The following is a 15109-nucleotide window of genomic DNA, read 5'->3' as shown; positions in this document are numbered from 1 at the left end:
TCACAGTTCTCACTGTATAAACAGCTTTATGACAATTTACCCCTGAGCCTCATTCCACCCTCCGTTCTGACTGCTCTGCTGCGGAAGCTGTCTTTTTGCTGTCTGCACAATACATTTTTACTAATTACTACTTCAGTGATTCATTGGTTTTACTTTGGCTATTTTGAACTTTTGACAATGTCTTTTGGTGTACATGTGCCCAAATTTCTGCTAGGTATGTGCTAGCAGAATGTTTATTAATCTTTAATTAATGTTAAATAATGTTTATTTTTTGTTATGTTAATTTTTATTCATTAATTTTAATGAATAAAAATTTATTAATTTTAATCGTCAATTGTCTTAAATTAATTTTTAAAAATTTAAAACAAATTTTTAATCATTTCATTGATTTTAATTTTAATGTTTATTTATATTTGAGAGAGAAAGGTGGAGCGTGAGTGGGAGAGGGGAGACAGAGGGAGACACAGAATCCGAAGCAGGCTCCAGGCTCTGAGCTGTCAGCACAGAGCCCAGCTCGGGGCTCGAACTCACCAGCCATGAGATCATGACCTGAGCTGAAGTCAGAGGCTCAACTAAGTCACCCAGGTGCCCCAGAACATGCTAGGAATTAAATTGTTGGGTTATAGGGGCACCAGGGTGGCTTAGTCAGCTGAGCATCTGACTTCAGCTCAGGTCATGATCTCATTGTTCCTGAGTTGGAGCCCCACATTGGGCTTTAGGCTATCAGAGCAGAGCCCACTTTAGATCCTCTGTCCCCCTCTCTCTGTCCCTCCTTTGCTCATTCTCTCTCAAAAATAAATAAACCAACTTAAATAAAATAAATTGCCAGGTCACAGGGTATATTGTTTGCAATCTGTAGGGTATTTGGTTTTTCAAATTTAGTGTATAACACCACATAGTTTTCCGAAGTGATTATATCCGTTTACACTCGCAACAGCAGTGTATGAGTGTTTTGATTGCCTACACCTTGCCCCAAACTTGGTTTTGTCAGTCCTTTTAACTTTACCCATTTTAGTGGGTTTCTAGTGATATCTTATAGTTTTTATTTGTATTTCCCCAATGAACTAACGCAGGTGAGCACCTTTTCATGTGTCCATTGGCCACTTGCATATCCCTCATGGGGGAGAAGGCACCTGTTCACGTCTGACTTAGCTTCATGTTGGGTTGCCCGTCTCTTTTTTCTTTTTTATTCTGGAACTAAGCTCTTTAAGAATTTTAAGTGTTACCAAAAAAAAAAAAAAAAAAGAAGAAGAAGAAGAATTTTAAGTGTTATAACAATCTTATCTCACTCTGTGGTTTGCCTTTTCACTTTCTGAATAATGTTTTTTGATAAACAGAAGTTCATAACAAAGCAAACAGCCAAACAAAACCAGAAACAGACCTCATAAATACAGAGAACAAACCGGTGATTGCCAGAGGGGAGGGTGATACGGTGAGTGGACCACACAGGTGAAGGGAATTAAGAGGTACACACTTCAGTTATAAACTGAAAAAGGACGGAGGAAAAGCATAAGGAGTATAGTCAATAATACTATAATAACTTTACATGGTGACAGGTGGTAACTACATGTACTGTTGTGGGCCCTGCGTGATGTACAGAAATGTCAAATCACTATGCTCTACACCGGAAACTAATGTAATATTGCACGTCCACTATACTTCAACTAAGAAAAATGACCACAAAATTAGTTCATAATTTTAATGTAGTTCAATTTATCCATCTTTTCATTTATGGTTGATACATCCCATGTCTTACGAAAGAATTCTTTGTCTCACTTCTCGGTCTATACATCTCTGGAAGTTTTACAGCTTCTCCAGACAAAGGGTTCAAAGAACATCAAAATAGGCTTTGTGAGAAATCTTGGCAACAGGAATGCGGCCGCTGCACACATTGTGGGTCCTGCAACTGAAGGGAGGGAGGGAGGGCCCTGATGCTCCTTGCTCAGCCCACACAGCCGCTTCTTTCCCAGTCCCACCACTAGAGAGCGCGGGTAACTTAAACGCACGGGGCCGTCCTCTCCCGCCCCTAGTTACCTTTCAACCAATCATCAAATATTTACACAAAGCGCTGTCCAAGAGAATATAAAAAGTTGCCCAATCCAGTCTCCATGCAAGACTACTACAGCAACAACAACAAAAAAACACAGGACTGATTGCTGTCTTCTTAAATATCTTCAGTGAAGAAAGAAACCTGTCGTAAAGTCACTACTTGATTAATTTGTCTCATTACTAAACCACTGATGTATACTAAGCCCCTCCTTAAATCTCTTACTCTTGCCGGCATAAACTAGATTCTTTCTTTCTTTTTTTTTTTTTAAACTAGATTCTTTCCGCCTATCCCTAATGGAAACAAGGAGCAACTGTTTGGCATCCATGGCAACCACTCTCAGAGATGCTTGTAAATTACCAGGTGTATAGCTAGCTATGAGGTCAGCCCTCATTCTCGTTTCTCTCAAAGATACAACAGTACACGATTTACGTTTCACCTCCCTAGCAATCTACAGGTTTCTTTGATCTCTCTTTGGCTTCTCCTCGTCCCTTTTAAAGTGTAAAATCCAAAAGTGGACTTTGCACTCCAGTATTCTATGCAGTGCCAGATTTACTTCCTGATTGATTCTTGAATATTACCCTGTTATTATACTAAAACCATACCCAATCTTTCAATAAAATAATTCCTCTTTATCAACTTGATGGATTGTTGAACAAACACAAGGACAATGACATAGCAATATAGAATATACTTAATATTTTGTTTAAAAACATATGCAACATTGCCCCTCTGCTTTGATTACTAAAAAAATGTTTATGGATCGAAGTTTAGAAGGCAACATGAAGATTTTAAAAAATTGATCTGTTTGGTTTGGGGGATTGGTAATAATTACTTTTTCGGTTTGTTTTTCATTATTGGCATAATTTTGAGGTCTTTTAAAAACTGGTTGAAATCTTTTATTCACTCAGCAACTTATGGAGTGTTCATCATGTGTAAGACCAAGAGCCAGTGTTGCAAGGAAGACAAAAGCAGACACAGATCCTGCTGTTTAGAAAAAAATAGTAGCTGATTCTTATTAAATACTTACTACAGCCTCACTACTATGATCATCCCTGTTGTATATGTTAAGAAAGTGAGGAACAGGTAAATCAACGAGTTTACCCAAGATCACACAGAAGAAAAGCAGAATCAGAATTTGAACTCAGCCCCTCCAAATGTGCAAGATGTTGGGCTTAACCATTATACTGCACTGTCATGATAGCCTAATAGATAGAGACAAATGACATTCAATCATTCATCAAATATTTATTGAGCAACTACCACACATCAGGTCCCAGACTAGTGCTGGGAATACACTGATGAGCAAAAAAAGCACAGTTCCTGACGTCATGGACCCACAGTCTATACAGATAATATCACAGGAATTCCGCGGAGAAAAAGAGGTTAAGGGAAAGAACTATTTCCTTCTACTCTCTGGGAGAAGATCAGGACTGGATAGACCTTTAAGGTCTATCTGCCAACAGAGTTTCTGCCAACAGAGACTAGTTTCTGCTCAACTTTTCCTCAGGTCATTCTCAACCACTCAATCACTAAGTGCCAAACACTGAGCTAAACTCTAAAAATTCAACTGTAAATAAGCCATGGTCCCTGCGCTCCAGGAGTTGATAGTCAAGTGGCACAGAAAGACAAGTAATAAATTCTAGTACCATGTACTAAAGCCAGAGTGACAAGAAGAAGGCACATAATGACATAGACACTACACAAGCTAGGACCGGACAGCAAGAAAGTGACATCTGTACTGAGCAGTGACACAGGACAAGCTGAAGTTAAAGTAATTCAGGCTTGAAGGAACAGCGTACGCAAAGCCCTGGAAATAAGGACCTAGGATTGCAACAACTCCGTGATTTGTAGAGTTGTGCCAATTAATGCCAACTAAATTGCTGAGAATTTCATTACTCATTCCCAGATTCAGGAAGGGATGTGAGTATGGACACAACCTAAGGCCAAATCCAAACAAACTCTTCACTTGATAACCACAGAGCCCCAGCCTAATTAGGCTATTTTAGTCCATCACCAACACTTCACTGCAGGTGTTCATATGCTTCTCTTGCCATTCAATCAGTCTATCAGCAAGGTCAATGCTAGACTCCAGAAGAATAAGAGGGCTCCACTGGGCTCCCGAGGCGAGGAGTGGAGACAGTGTCTTCCATATCTCTGAATCCCACACAGAATCCAGTTCAGTGCTTTGTGAGCACAGAGGCACCATTGTTCTATGTTCTACTAAACATAGAACAAAAAGAAAAATTCATCTCATGGCATAATTACTATCTCTATCCACATCCTCCACATTGCCAGTCTCTACTCCCAATTCCTCCACTGCTGCACATCAGGGCACCCCTCCTCCCTCTTTAGAGTCTATCACTTGCAAATGCCAAAGAGCTCCACAAAGATAAAAGTATAGCTTTGTGGATAAAAGGAGAAGCTTCGGATTCAGAATCATCTGCGTGGGATCCTTTTATTAGCGTTGTGGTACATAGCAAGCCACTCCATGGTGGCAGCCCCAGATTTCTCTGTCTCTAAAATGAGAATAATAACACCTCCTTCAGTGAGGTCTGTTGAATGAATATAATCGGTTTGAGTTAAGAATAGTGAATGAGAGAATCTATGTAAGGATATTATCACGTTGCTTGGTACATAAAATGTACTCAATAAATGGTCGTTGTAGTAGAATATTGCAGATGATGGAATACAGGTAGAAGAGGATGATGCTGGTTAAGTCACTGGAGTGACAGCAATTCTCCACCAGCCCAATCCGCCTCCAGCGGCAAGCTTAGAATAGGACGCATGTAAGAGATCCACAATCCCACGAGACTCCTTCCACGCCCAGACCTCCCCAGGGATCTCCAGCCTGCGTCACCAGCCCAGCCCGCAGCCTCCAATGCGGCCGACCGACACATGGTAGGAACGTGAGGGGGCGGTGCCGGACTCGGCGTCTCTGGGCCAATCGCCCGGCGGAGGCACCCAACCAATGGCACAGGGACTCTAGGACCCTGGGGGCGGGGCCACAGAGAGGAGCGGCGGCGTCATAGGTCACTGGGCGGACCAGGGGTGGGGCCCGCGGCGCCGACGGGGGCGGAGCGGCAGAGACCTGAGCAGTCCTGGCAGTGATGGCGGCGACTGTGGTGACGGCGGCAGCGACGGCCCCGGCGCCGGCAGCCGGAGCGGATGGCGCCTCCTCGGTGCATTGGTTCCGCAAAGGGCTCCGGCTCCACGACAACCCTGCGCTGCTGGCGGCCGTGCGCGGGGCGCGCTGCGTACGCTGCGTTTACATCCTGGACCCTTGGTTCGCGGCCTCCTCCTCAGTGGGGATCAATCGTTGGAGGTAAGGGGGCCCAGAGAGGGGGCGCGGGCCCGGGGGGGCAGCGGCCTGGCCTCGAGGGCGCCCGGCGAACAACCAGAGTCGCTTCCGCCCCACCGACAGGGAGGCAATGCCTCTCAGTCCCCAAGGCCATAAGACCCCGGCGGGAGGTGTGAGACAGGGAGACGGAGCCGGGTTTCCAGAGGCGAGAAGCCGGGACTGGGGAAGCAATTAGTCATCTTCGTAATGGCCTGGGTGGGCCAGGGCTCGACCTCGGACAGCCGCGTTCACACTGTGTGTTAGCCCCGTTGGGGCCCCACTGCATTCCTGCGGGACAGGGATCATGCTCCCCATTGATCAGGGACTCCCAAGGCCTAAAGACACAAGCTGGCCTGCCCACAGACTTGGCAGCCAGCGAGTGGCAGAGCAGGACTCTTAGGGGTGTGCTCTAGGAGGGGAAGAAAGGACACACTGTGAAGTGAGGGCAGGAACGGGTTTCTGAGTCGGTAGCACAGCAGGTGCTCTGGCATTCTTCAAGTAAGGAGCTCATTGCTGGGCTTCTGAAGGTCATCTCTAAACTGGTTTGCTTGAGTCCGTCCTTTCACTCAACCTGATTTCCCTCCCTCCTGCCTCTGGACGTGTCTAGAGACTCTGGCTGAGCATTAGATACGGCAGGTGCAGTCTGCCCTTTATTATAAAGACACCAAGGGCTTGTCCAGTTCGAGACACTTTGTGTCCTGAGCTAGAGAGCAGTACTGAAACCCATTTTGGAGAATTCCCTCAGCCACTAGCTATGAGCTTGCTAAGGGAAAAAAAAAGAAAGAAAGAAAAAGGAACCAAAGTGTCACTTCTTTCCTCCTCTTCTCATGAGATTAATTTTAAAGGGCGGTTGAGCCACTGTAGATTAGACTTTTATCAACCAATGTACCGAGGCTAGGGAGCAGGATAGCTGTGATATCAAGGAGCCCCCTCTTTGAGGATTCCCAGGAAATGCAGCCGACAGAATCATGGGAAAGGATTAATAGATAAGCAGCTGATGTCTTTTCTCAGTAGCCCTTGTTTAAAACCAAGAAGCGTTGAGACATCGTGTGCTCGTCTCTCTTTAAAACACCCAGCCACCGTCCCTTGGTTTGTTTGTGTTGCTCTGGGGAATGTTGGCTTGTGGCTTGTTGCACGGGTGGGCAGCATTATCCCCAAGGTGCACTGGCTGTCGGTGCCCCATTCTTTTCCTCTCCAAGGCGTGTGCCCTGCGAGGAGAGTGAGTGCCCCTAGCAATGGGGCTATTAAATGCCCCCTCCTGCCCCATTTATGTAGAGAGAATGACTAAAGATAGTCCTGTGGAGAGCCTGCCCACACAGTTTTCAGGCTGTTCTATTGCTCTGCTTCTGCTCCAGTTTCTATAGATAGGATGCTGGGTTTGACAAACATCCTGGCACACCGATCCCTAGCACGGACATTAAACCAGGCCTCAGACTTTGCCCCTCTCCTTATGGCAGCGTGCCCATTAGAGCAGAGTAAATACAGTCCAACTACCTGCTCATTACAGGGTCATGAAGGAGGTTTGGTCTTGTTTTTTTTTTAATTGGGTTTGGGGGGGGCATCACATAAGACTGCTGACTCCTAAGTGGTTGTGGAGGTTAAAACCCAACACCAAAACCTCTGTTGCTGATTAAACTCAGATTTGCTAGGAACTAGGTGTGTATGGATTTTTGTGGGTCACTCTTTTGTGATTGTGCTTTGGAGCAAGTGAAGGAGAAGAGGAATGAGGCAGCTCACATGCCTGAGTCAGATCCCGAAGTCAAAGGCCGTGTAGGAATGCAGATATCAACTGAACAGGGACACTTAGTAAGTGGCTAAGATCTGCCAGGCACCGCTCTGGGTGCTGCTGGGGACATAGCAGTGAGCCAGCCGTCGCGCTGTCCAGAGCTCCTGGAGCCTGCATTTCCACAAAGGAAGTCAAGTAAACAGCCGTAATTTAGTAGGACTGGATGCCATGAAATAAATAAAATAGGGGGACAGACGAGGGCAGCCTCGGTCTTGCTGCGCATAGGGATCATGAAAGGGTCTTGAACAGATGCCTGGACTTCTTCCTCCCCCAGTTCTGATTTAACGGTTCTAGGTTACAGCCTGGGCGTTAGGGTTGTTAAAGCTCTCGTGTGCAGCGAAGCCTGAGAAACACAGACTGGAGCCCGACAGCTTGGGAAATGTGCTGCAGTGCATTGGCAGGGAGGCTAATTAGCTTTGGCACTCCGGAGGAAGAGGTGAAAAAACACCAAACAGATCGAATATGGTAACTGCTTCTGGACCTGCAAACAGACGCGCTGCTGCCACCCCCACCATACCCTTTGCTCCATGATCAGATGCAGGGCAGAGCGGCGACTGTTTTACACACACGGTGGGGGGCCGGGGGCGGGGGTGGAGGAGCCAGCCCTCTGCATAACTTCAATATGTGTAACCTTCCTGCTGTGGATCTGGGAGAACCGCTGTGCAGGCTGCCTGGGAGAAGGCTGCCTAGCAAGGGTGGGCCGTGGGCCATCTGCAAGGGGGATGGGGTGGGGGAGTCAGGATCTGAGATGTCTGCTCTCCTCCTGCACTTCCTACACCTACTCCTGCATAGCATTTTTCAGCAGATGAATCAGATTTAAAACAAACCATGAATGGCACTTTCTAAGAGTAAAGTAGAACAGAGAAAGGCCACCAAGAAATCTGTATGTTTATTAGTATAGCAGAAAGGCTAGCAGACTCCTTGCCTTGGTGGCAGTGGGAAGTTGATGGGCGAATTTGTAGCTCAATAAATCTCAGGACTTTTTTTGTCAAGCACCAGTTGGCTAAACCCTCTGCCATTTTCCCCAGCCCCACCTTCCTTCAGTATGCTGCGTTTGGAAGGAGGTTCTGCAGTGAGGACCACTCAAAAAAGGGGGGGTTGGTTATCAGCTTCTAGATTTAAAAATGGGTATTGCCTTCCTCTTGCTCCTGCAACTTAGATCGAGGGTTGGCAACGATTCACTGAACCCTTTATTTAAATCACTTTCTCCCTAGCTCTGTGCTGCACCTGCGTTCAGGAGCTCCTGGAACTGGGGGAGTTGGTAGAAATACAATAAAAGCCCATACCATTCCGAATTAATAAATGAGGTGCACTGGAACCTCCCCGGGATGCCCGGTGAGAACAAGTGTGTCTCTCATCCCAGTGCTGGGAGCTCATCACTGTTAGACTGTCGTAGCTGCTGCTTTCCTGGACCTCAGCCAGCAGGCAGGGATGAGAACTGTAGTCTACTGGGGGAGACTGCGGGAGAAGCGTGAGTTCCTCTGAGCGCTTGTCTCACTGGGACCCAAGCAAGTCACTTTACCATTCCGCTGCAGAGGAGGTGTTTCCATTTGCCAAAAGGGATTAAAACCTTCATCTTTGTCTTAGATAAAAATAAATCTATTCTTTCCTAATTTCAGAGTGATACTTAAGAGATCAGTCCCTGCTGCAGACTGTGGGGTTTGAGTTCTCCTTTTCCATGGGGCTTATACTCTCTGACTTAGGATAAATTTATTTCTATTAATATCCTCAGTAGTCAGTCTGGGCAGGCCTATGATATCATCCTATAGTTAGATAACCTTGGCTTGAAGCAGAGAAACTTGGTCAGGGGCAATAATCTGGACCCAAAAAAGAGTTCACTGTCAGCCTCCCTCCTCCTGTTAACAACAAATAAAAGATTCCTCAACACAGAATCTGCCATCTCTGGGGAAGGTCTTCTCTAAAAATCTGCTTATTCTAAAGCGCTAGCCCCATGGAGTCCCCGAATTGCAGAGTCCTTGCTGTATTTTTGGAAATCCCCATTTGGTCTTCTCCAGTTCTGTCTGCCTCTAGCTCCAGAGCACTTACGTAATAACAGTTCAGTTGCACATGTTGTCTGATCCTAAGGGTGAGCTTCAACTGCTCACACAGGACCATGTGCTCTAAATTTTGGCCATGTGAGCTCAGCCTGGAGCTGCCAAGGGCGAACTGCCAGGCGCAAACACCACTGTCTGCAGCGCACAGGCCGGTTTTCTTCAGCGTCCACCCTCATTGGAGTAAAGGGAAGCTGGCCACGTGGAGAGGAGGGCTCTAAGGGAGGGCAGAAGGCCCAAAATTCTCTCGCGCGGAAGAATGCACACACCTGCCCCAGCGAGCCTTTGCCCAGTAGCAGCGCTGCTCCCTGTTCCGCAAAGCGGGCACCTGGCAAGCTGGCCACGTAGCAGTGGCCTCTCCTTCTCAGCCCTGGAGGCTGGGGCTCCTGGGGGCCTGTTGCCTCTTAGGGAGGCCATCCTGAAACCTCCTTCCTGGAGAAGCCCTGTAGGGCTGGACTCAGGAGGGAAGCTGGAAGTAACAAAGTATATCTAGGGCACCAAAAAAGAGGCAGCGACCAGGTTCTCAAAAAGAGAAAGTTTAGTAGAAACAAATTAGAAGCAAAGAGAGGCAGCTTGTAAACAGAAGCTGGATGATTAGGTCAGCTTTCTAGAACAATGCTTGTGAAGCTTTAGTGTGCAAAGGAATCAGCAGGGGCCCTCGCTAAAATGCAGATTCTGATCCTGGAGGTCCAGTGTATCTGGCTTCTGGGAGATTCACAGCCATTGATCCTCCAAGGAGCAGGGATCTGGTAGCAATGGTGTTGGCTTTCTCCTTGATGGCTGCGTCTTTGACAGCACAGCCCCAGTGCTCTGATGGGAAGTCCTGGTCGAGAAGGACCTGGTGGTTAAGAAAGCAGACACTGAGCCGCACTGCCTGGTTTGAATTCTGGCCACTTGGTAGGTGTATGATACTGGGCAAATTACTTCATCACTCTGTGCCTCAGTTTCCGCGTCTGTAAAATGGGAATAATGATGGTATCTACCTCGTAGGTCAGTTTGGGAATTCAATGAGATAATGCATGTAAAATAAGTAGACTGGTGTTGGGTTCATGGTAAATGCTCATCAAATGTTAGTTGGTGCTGTTATTCATTATTATCATTCGGTTGCTGAGTTGAACATTGGGCCTTCTGCTTCAGCTGTAGACTTCTCTTGTCACAGAAGGAAAGGGCCCTCATGGGGTTATCTTACTTGAGAGATGCTGCAAAGAATCTCTCCTTTTAGTAAGTGAGGTCTAGAAATAAAGTTCTGTAGAAGCATCCGGTTGCTGACTTTCATGTACATGTCAGCCTTATTTATAGCTTCAAATTAAAGCCTGTGCAGCCTGGTGGCCTGTAAGGAGGAGCCCAGGGAAGTGCACGGCAGGGGCATTCCTGGGGGCCCAGATGGAGGACCCTCTGCCCTGCGGTGGTGGGATTTAGGTCTCCGGTTACCTCCTGGCATTCTCCCTGGTGGAGGGGGGGGAAGCTCCAGGCGGCACGAGGCCCCTTGCATGAGTCTCTCATAGGTTCCTCTTGGGAGGAGCGGTGCGGCCTGGGAGGAGGCCGACACAAGTGCGTCACTCCCGGCTTAGCTTTCCTTTTTGGAAGGTGTCAGTTTTTCAAAAACAGGCATTCACAGAGGCGGAGCTTTGGGTTTGCATGAAGCAACAGTCTCCCCTCCCGTCGCCTTGGAGAGCCTCATGCTGGTTGGCATGATGCTTTGGGCTGAGCCCAGGACTCTGCTCATGCTGGAATGCGGGTCTGTGGCATCCGCTGCCATGGGAGTGTCATGTCGTAGACGTCAGATGCATCAGTGGGGACCGGTTCTGGTTGGCAGCCTGGGAACAGAGGCTGCTTCTCTAAGCCTGCAGTAGTCAGAGTGCGTGATGTGTGTGCAGAGGAGGTTTTCATTGTGTTCAAAACAAAATCTAGTGATTTCCATCACGGACCACGATGGGCGGGAGATACCAAAATGTAGACAGCAGGGGCATCTGCGAGCCAGGCTGACCTGACGGGCTTAGTTCCTGAGGAAGATCAGAATGTCAGTGGGTTACTTGTAGTCCGTTTGTGTTTGTCAGAGAGAGGGATTCCAGACACACAAGGTCTGGCCGCATCTCAGCCCATGGGATCCTGTCGAGTGTGTCACTAAAAGGCTTTCGAAATGGGACACAGCTTCCTGTCCTGCTTTGTCACTGAATCGTTATGATTGTAGGCAAATTACTTATCCTCTCAGTGTCCCGTTTTCCTCATCTATAAAATGAAGATATTTCTTTTCAAAATGTATTGAGAACATTAAAAAGAAAATGTTAAAAAGCATAACAGCTTTTTAATAATAATAATAAGCATAAAAGCATAATAACACGATGATATTATTTGTCTCTGTGGAGGGGAATTAATTAAATTCCTCATGGATAAAAGGGAGGCTTTTTACTGTGTACCTTTTTATAACTTGAATTTTGAATTACATAGTTATCTGTTTAAAATGTTGATTTCACTTAATATAAAAATAAAACACATGTCAGGGGTGCCTGGCTGGCATGCAACTCTTGATCTCAGGGTTGTGAGTTCAAGCCCCACGTTGAGTATAGAGATTACTAAAAAAAAAAAATTAAATAAACTCAAAAAATTAAAAATAAAACACGTGTCATAAAAAGGTATTGATAGATTTCTCAGAAAGGTGGTTGTGCCCAACTGAACAGTAAATAAATGTTTATGGTCACATAATAATAATAATAATAAACACAACATTGAAGGCACTCAGCAAATGCTTTTTCCTTCCCTGCGGTGATCCAGCTCTCAAGACTGGGTCCCCACACCCACAGAGCATATGAGGCTATCGTATAGAGAAGTGCCTTCTAAGGCCTTCTCTCTCTTGGGGTGAGACTCTGGTGGCCAGAGGCCTAGAGAATGAACCACCTGCCAAACGAAACCCAGAGAACGGGGGGCCGCCCAGGCGGTGGGAGTGCGGCAGTAGCCATCTATGCAGCCCGGAGCACGAATGCACGGAGGCAGGGGTCCGATGGGCGGGGGGAGGTAGGATCCGCCAGGGCTCTGGCGGTCCTGTTCCGCTCTGTGGGACCTCGGGCTTCCACAGCACAGTATTGCTCCTGTTTTAGAGACGGCTTTCTCCCTTCCTCTCCCTTTTGATTGTCACCGCGGCCTTATGATGGGCGGAGAGGGAATAAGTGACTTCCCTCAGATCGCAGCTGAACCGCCAGCGCAGGAGCGGCTCACGGTCGTCCCAGGTCTCCTGTAAGCCAGGCACTGCACTAAATGTTCCTCATGCATTATTTGATTTTCTTTTCTTGGCACTTTTAGCTCAGTACCAACATCAGCTCCATGTTCCAGATTAGAAGAAAAAAGCTAAACAGGTTAAGTCGTGGCTGGAGCAGTGCCCAGGTCTCTCTGGTCCCGGCACTAATGATGCCGCTCGCTCAGCATAGCGTAGCAGCCTCTCCCTGCTTTGTTGGGGAGAAGAATGCCTCTCCATTATGTTCCGTCTAAAAGGCCTGTGTGGGCTCTGCAGGTTCCTGCTTCAGTCTCTGGAAGATTTGGATACGAGCTTGAGGAAACTGAACTCTCGCCTGTTTGTAGTCCGGGGACAGCCCGCTGACGTGTTCCCAAGGCTATTCAAGGTACGTGTGCCGAGTCCTAGCGAAGATGGTGAGATTGTATCCTCCAGAGCGTCCCCACAGACTACATGAGGTGCTGTTCAAATGGACCCGGTCCCGCGCTCGGACTGCCGCCTCCCGGGAGGCTGGGAGCAGAGCCGATCAGCTTGCCGACAGGATGGAAACTGTGTTAAAGGACAAATTCTATGAAACCACTGTCTTGTTGGAAAGTTCCCAGCTCAGTCCAGACAAGGGATGTGGCAAGTTATTCCACCCCGGATGCCGCTGGCTTCCTTGGATGCTGTCTTGGCTCAAGCCAGCAAGATTTATTAGGGCTCTTCCTTTGCCAGGAGTTTGAGGACAAGTTTTCCTTTTTAGCACAGGGTGTTTCCTCTCTTGCTATGTGCTGCTTATTGGGGGGGAAAAAACCAGCCCTTTTGAGGGAGGGCCCTGCCTCCCCGGGGGCAAATGATTGGTGAAAATCTTCATTTGAGTACCATGTGGGCCTCTGTCTGCTGTGTCAGGTAGCCAGTCCTGTTCCCCTCCGCCCCCAACCCCTCTCTTTATAAAGCACATTTCAAGGTCCAAACAGAAGCAGAAGTGCCCATGGACAGAGGGCTCTGGGACAGTCCATCCTCACGCTCAGCAGGGCAGATTGTTTTCCTGCCCCTTTCCACCCCAGCTCCCTTCCCTGCCCTTCCTGGGAGGAAAGACCAGAGGGAAGGTCTCAGGTCAAGACAAGCAACTTAATAAACACCTCCTCATCCACTTCACCTCCGCGCATCCCACACCCGTGCCCACACAGATCACACGGTGCTGAACATAGCCAGTGCTCACTGAGGGCAGACTGTGAGTCAAGCACCGCTCCAAGTAAGCGTTGTACAAGCATTAATTCACATGGCCGCCCTCAGAGTATGTGCCGCTGGCCCTGTTCTGCGGACGACGGAACAATAACTTCACGGTCATGAGCTGAGAAGTGACGATCTGAGATTTGAGCCCCGCTCTCGGACTCCAGATCTGTGTTCTTGACCACCACACCATCACACACACCTGCCTGTCCTCGCTCTGCCTTGTGTCCCCTGTCTCCCCTCCTCTAGCACCTCACAGACCAACCCAGCAATAGCCCAGAAATTCAGGTCGATCATTCATGCGGTCCTTCGGGATGTAATAGCCTCCCTCCCCCAATGCGCGGGTTTAGTTACTCGCTGTCAGCTGTCATCTGGAAGCAGATGCCCCTCCTTCGGACATAGAGTCAGAAGGTCATTAGTCACCTAACGCTGCATCATTCTGCTCACTCCATCTCCTCATGTAGGCACTTTACCCTTTCACCCCATCACAAAGAGAAGGGTGGGTCCAGTACAACAAGGTACTTGAAGAGAGAGTCCACATCCACATAACTTTTATTATAGTATATTTTATAATTATTCTGTTTTATTATTAGTTACCGTTGTGTTAATGTACTGTGCCTGACTTACAAATTAAACTGTATCATAAGTAAGTACGTGGAGGAAAAACCAGCACTGTAGGCAGGGTTCCGTCCTATCTGCAGCTTCAGGCATCCACTGGCGGTCTTGGAACACACCCCCTTCAGATAAGAGGTGACTACTCCATATTTATTGAGCTTCTACTATGTCCTAGGCACCCTGCTAGGGACTCGGGTAATGATGTATGAGACATCATGGTTTTTTCTCTGAGAGCTCACACTCCACTATGGGAAACAGCCCAGTAATGGGCAACTTCATTGCTATGTGGTCAGTGCTGTGATGGAAAAAGGGCAAGGTGCCGGAAAGTCCTATTGAGAGAGAAGGTCAGGGAAGGCTGCTTGGAGGAGGTGGCATCTAATAATCTCTCAGTACTATCCACCGAGTTACGAGTATTTAGCAGTGTCATCAATATGAATTACCAAGCATAGTAGCTGGCTCAGAGCAAGGGCTCAATAAATGCTTTGTGCTGTTCTCCTAAATGAGGGCTAGTCAGCCCTCTCAGGACCCACACCACAGACAGGGCTGAGTCGGGTCCCTTATGGATAGGACATTTGCCCTGGGGATTTAGAGTTTTAAGAAACCGTGGCCAGCAACTTTGGTTGGAATGTGGATTTCTTCTTGCTAGTCATGTTCTAGGGCTTTCTGTGAGTTATCTGTACAACCTTTTACTGGATCAGCTTTGCCCCAGCATTGCAAGGAAATCTAGAAAATTCTACTAGGAAAAAACTAAAGGCTTGGAAAAGAATTCCCTTCTTTTTTAACATGTGGCCCCTCTGGTCTGATTTCTCTGACCTCTGGACTAAGTATTGCC

At 47.5% G+C, this 15109-nt stretch overlaps 1 protein-coding gene and 1 long non-coding RNA gene across 3 annotated transcripts in view; one reads left to right on the top strand and one right to left on the bottom strand.

The window, feature by feature from the left end:
- Positions 1–1685: 1685 nt before the first annotated feature.
- LOC115306607 lies at positions 1686–4195 on the bottom strand. The gene is made up of 2 exons (XR_003915385.1): positions 4069–4195; positions 1686–1906 (listed from the first exon to the last, which is right to left on the bottom strand). It is a non-coding gene; the product is annotated as an uncharacterized LOC115306607 (long non-coding RNA).
- Positions 4196–5143: 948 nt separating this feature from the next.
- The window catches only part of CRY2 (cryptochrome circadian regulator 2), a 32775-nt gene continuing 22809 nt past the window's right edge, over positions 5144–15109 (top strand). For both annotated transcript variants that reach the window (XM_029957129.1, XM_029957130.1), the window contains exons 1-2: positions 5144–5372; positions 12730–12838. In XM_029957129.1, the coding sequence (XP_029812989.1) occupies positions 5158–5372; positions 12730–12838 (324 nt within the window). In that variant the 5' untranslated portion in view covers positions 5144–5157. The remainder of the gene's footprint in view (positions 5373–12729; positions 12839–15109) is intronic.

This window comes from Suricata suricatta, chromosome 11, assembly GCF_006229205.1.
Source record: "Suricata suricatta isolate VVHF042 chromosome 11, meerkat_22Aug2017_6uvM2_HiC, whole genome shotgun sequence".
Lineage (NCBI taxonomy): Eukaryota > Metazoa > Chordata > Mammalia > Carnivora > Herpestidae > Suricata > Suricata suricatta.
The sequence above is the reverse complement of the archived record's forward strand: the minus strand, read 5'-3'. Positions and strand labels throughout refer to the sequence as shown.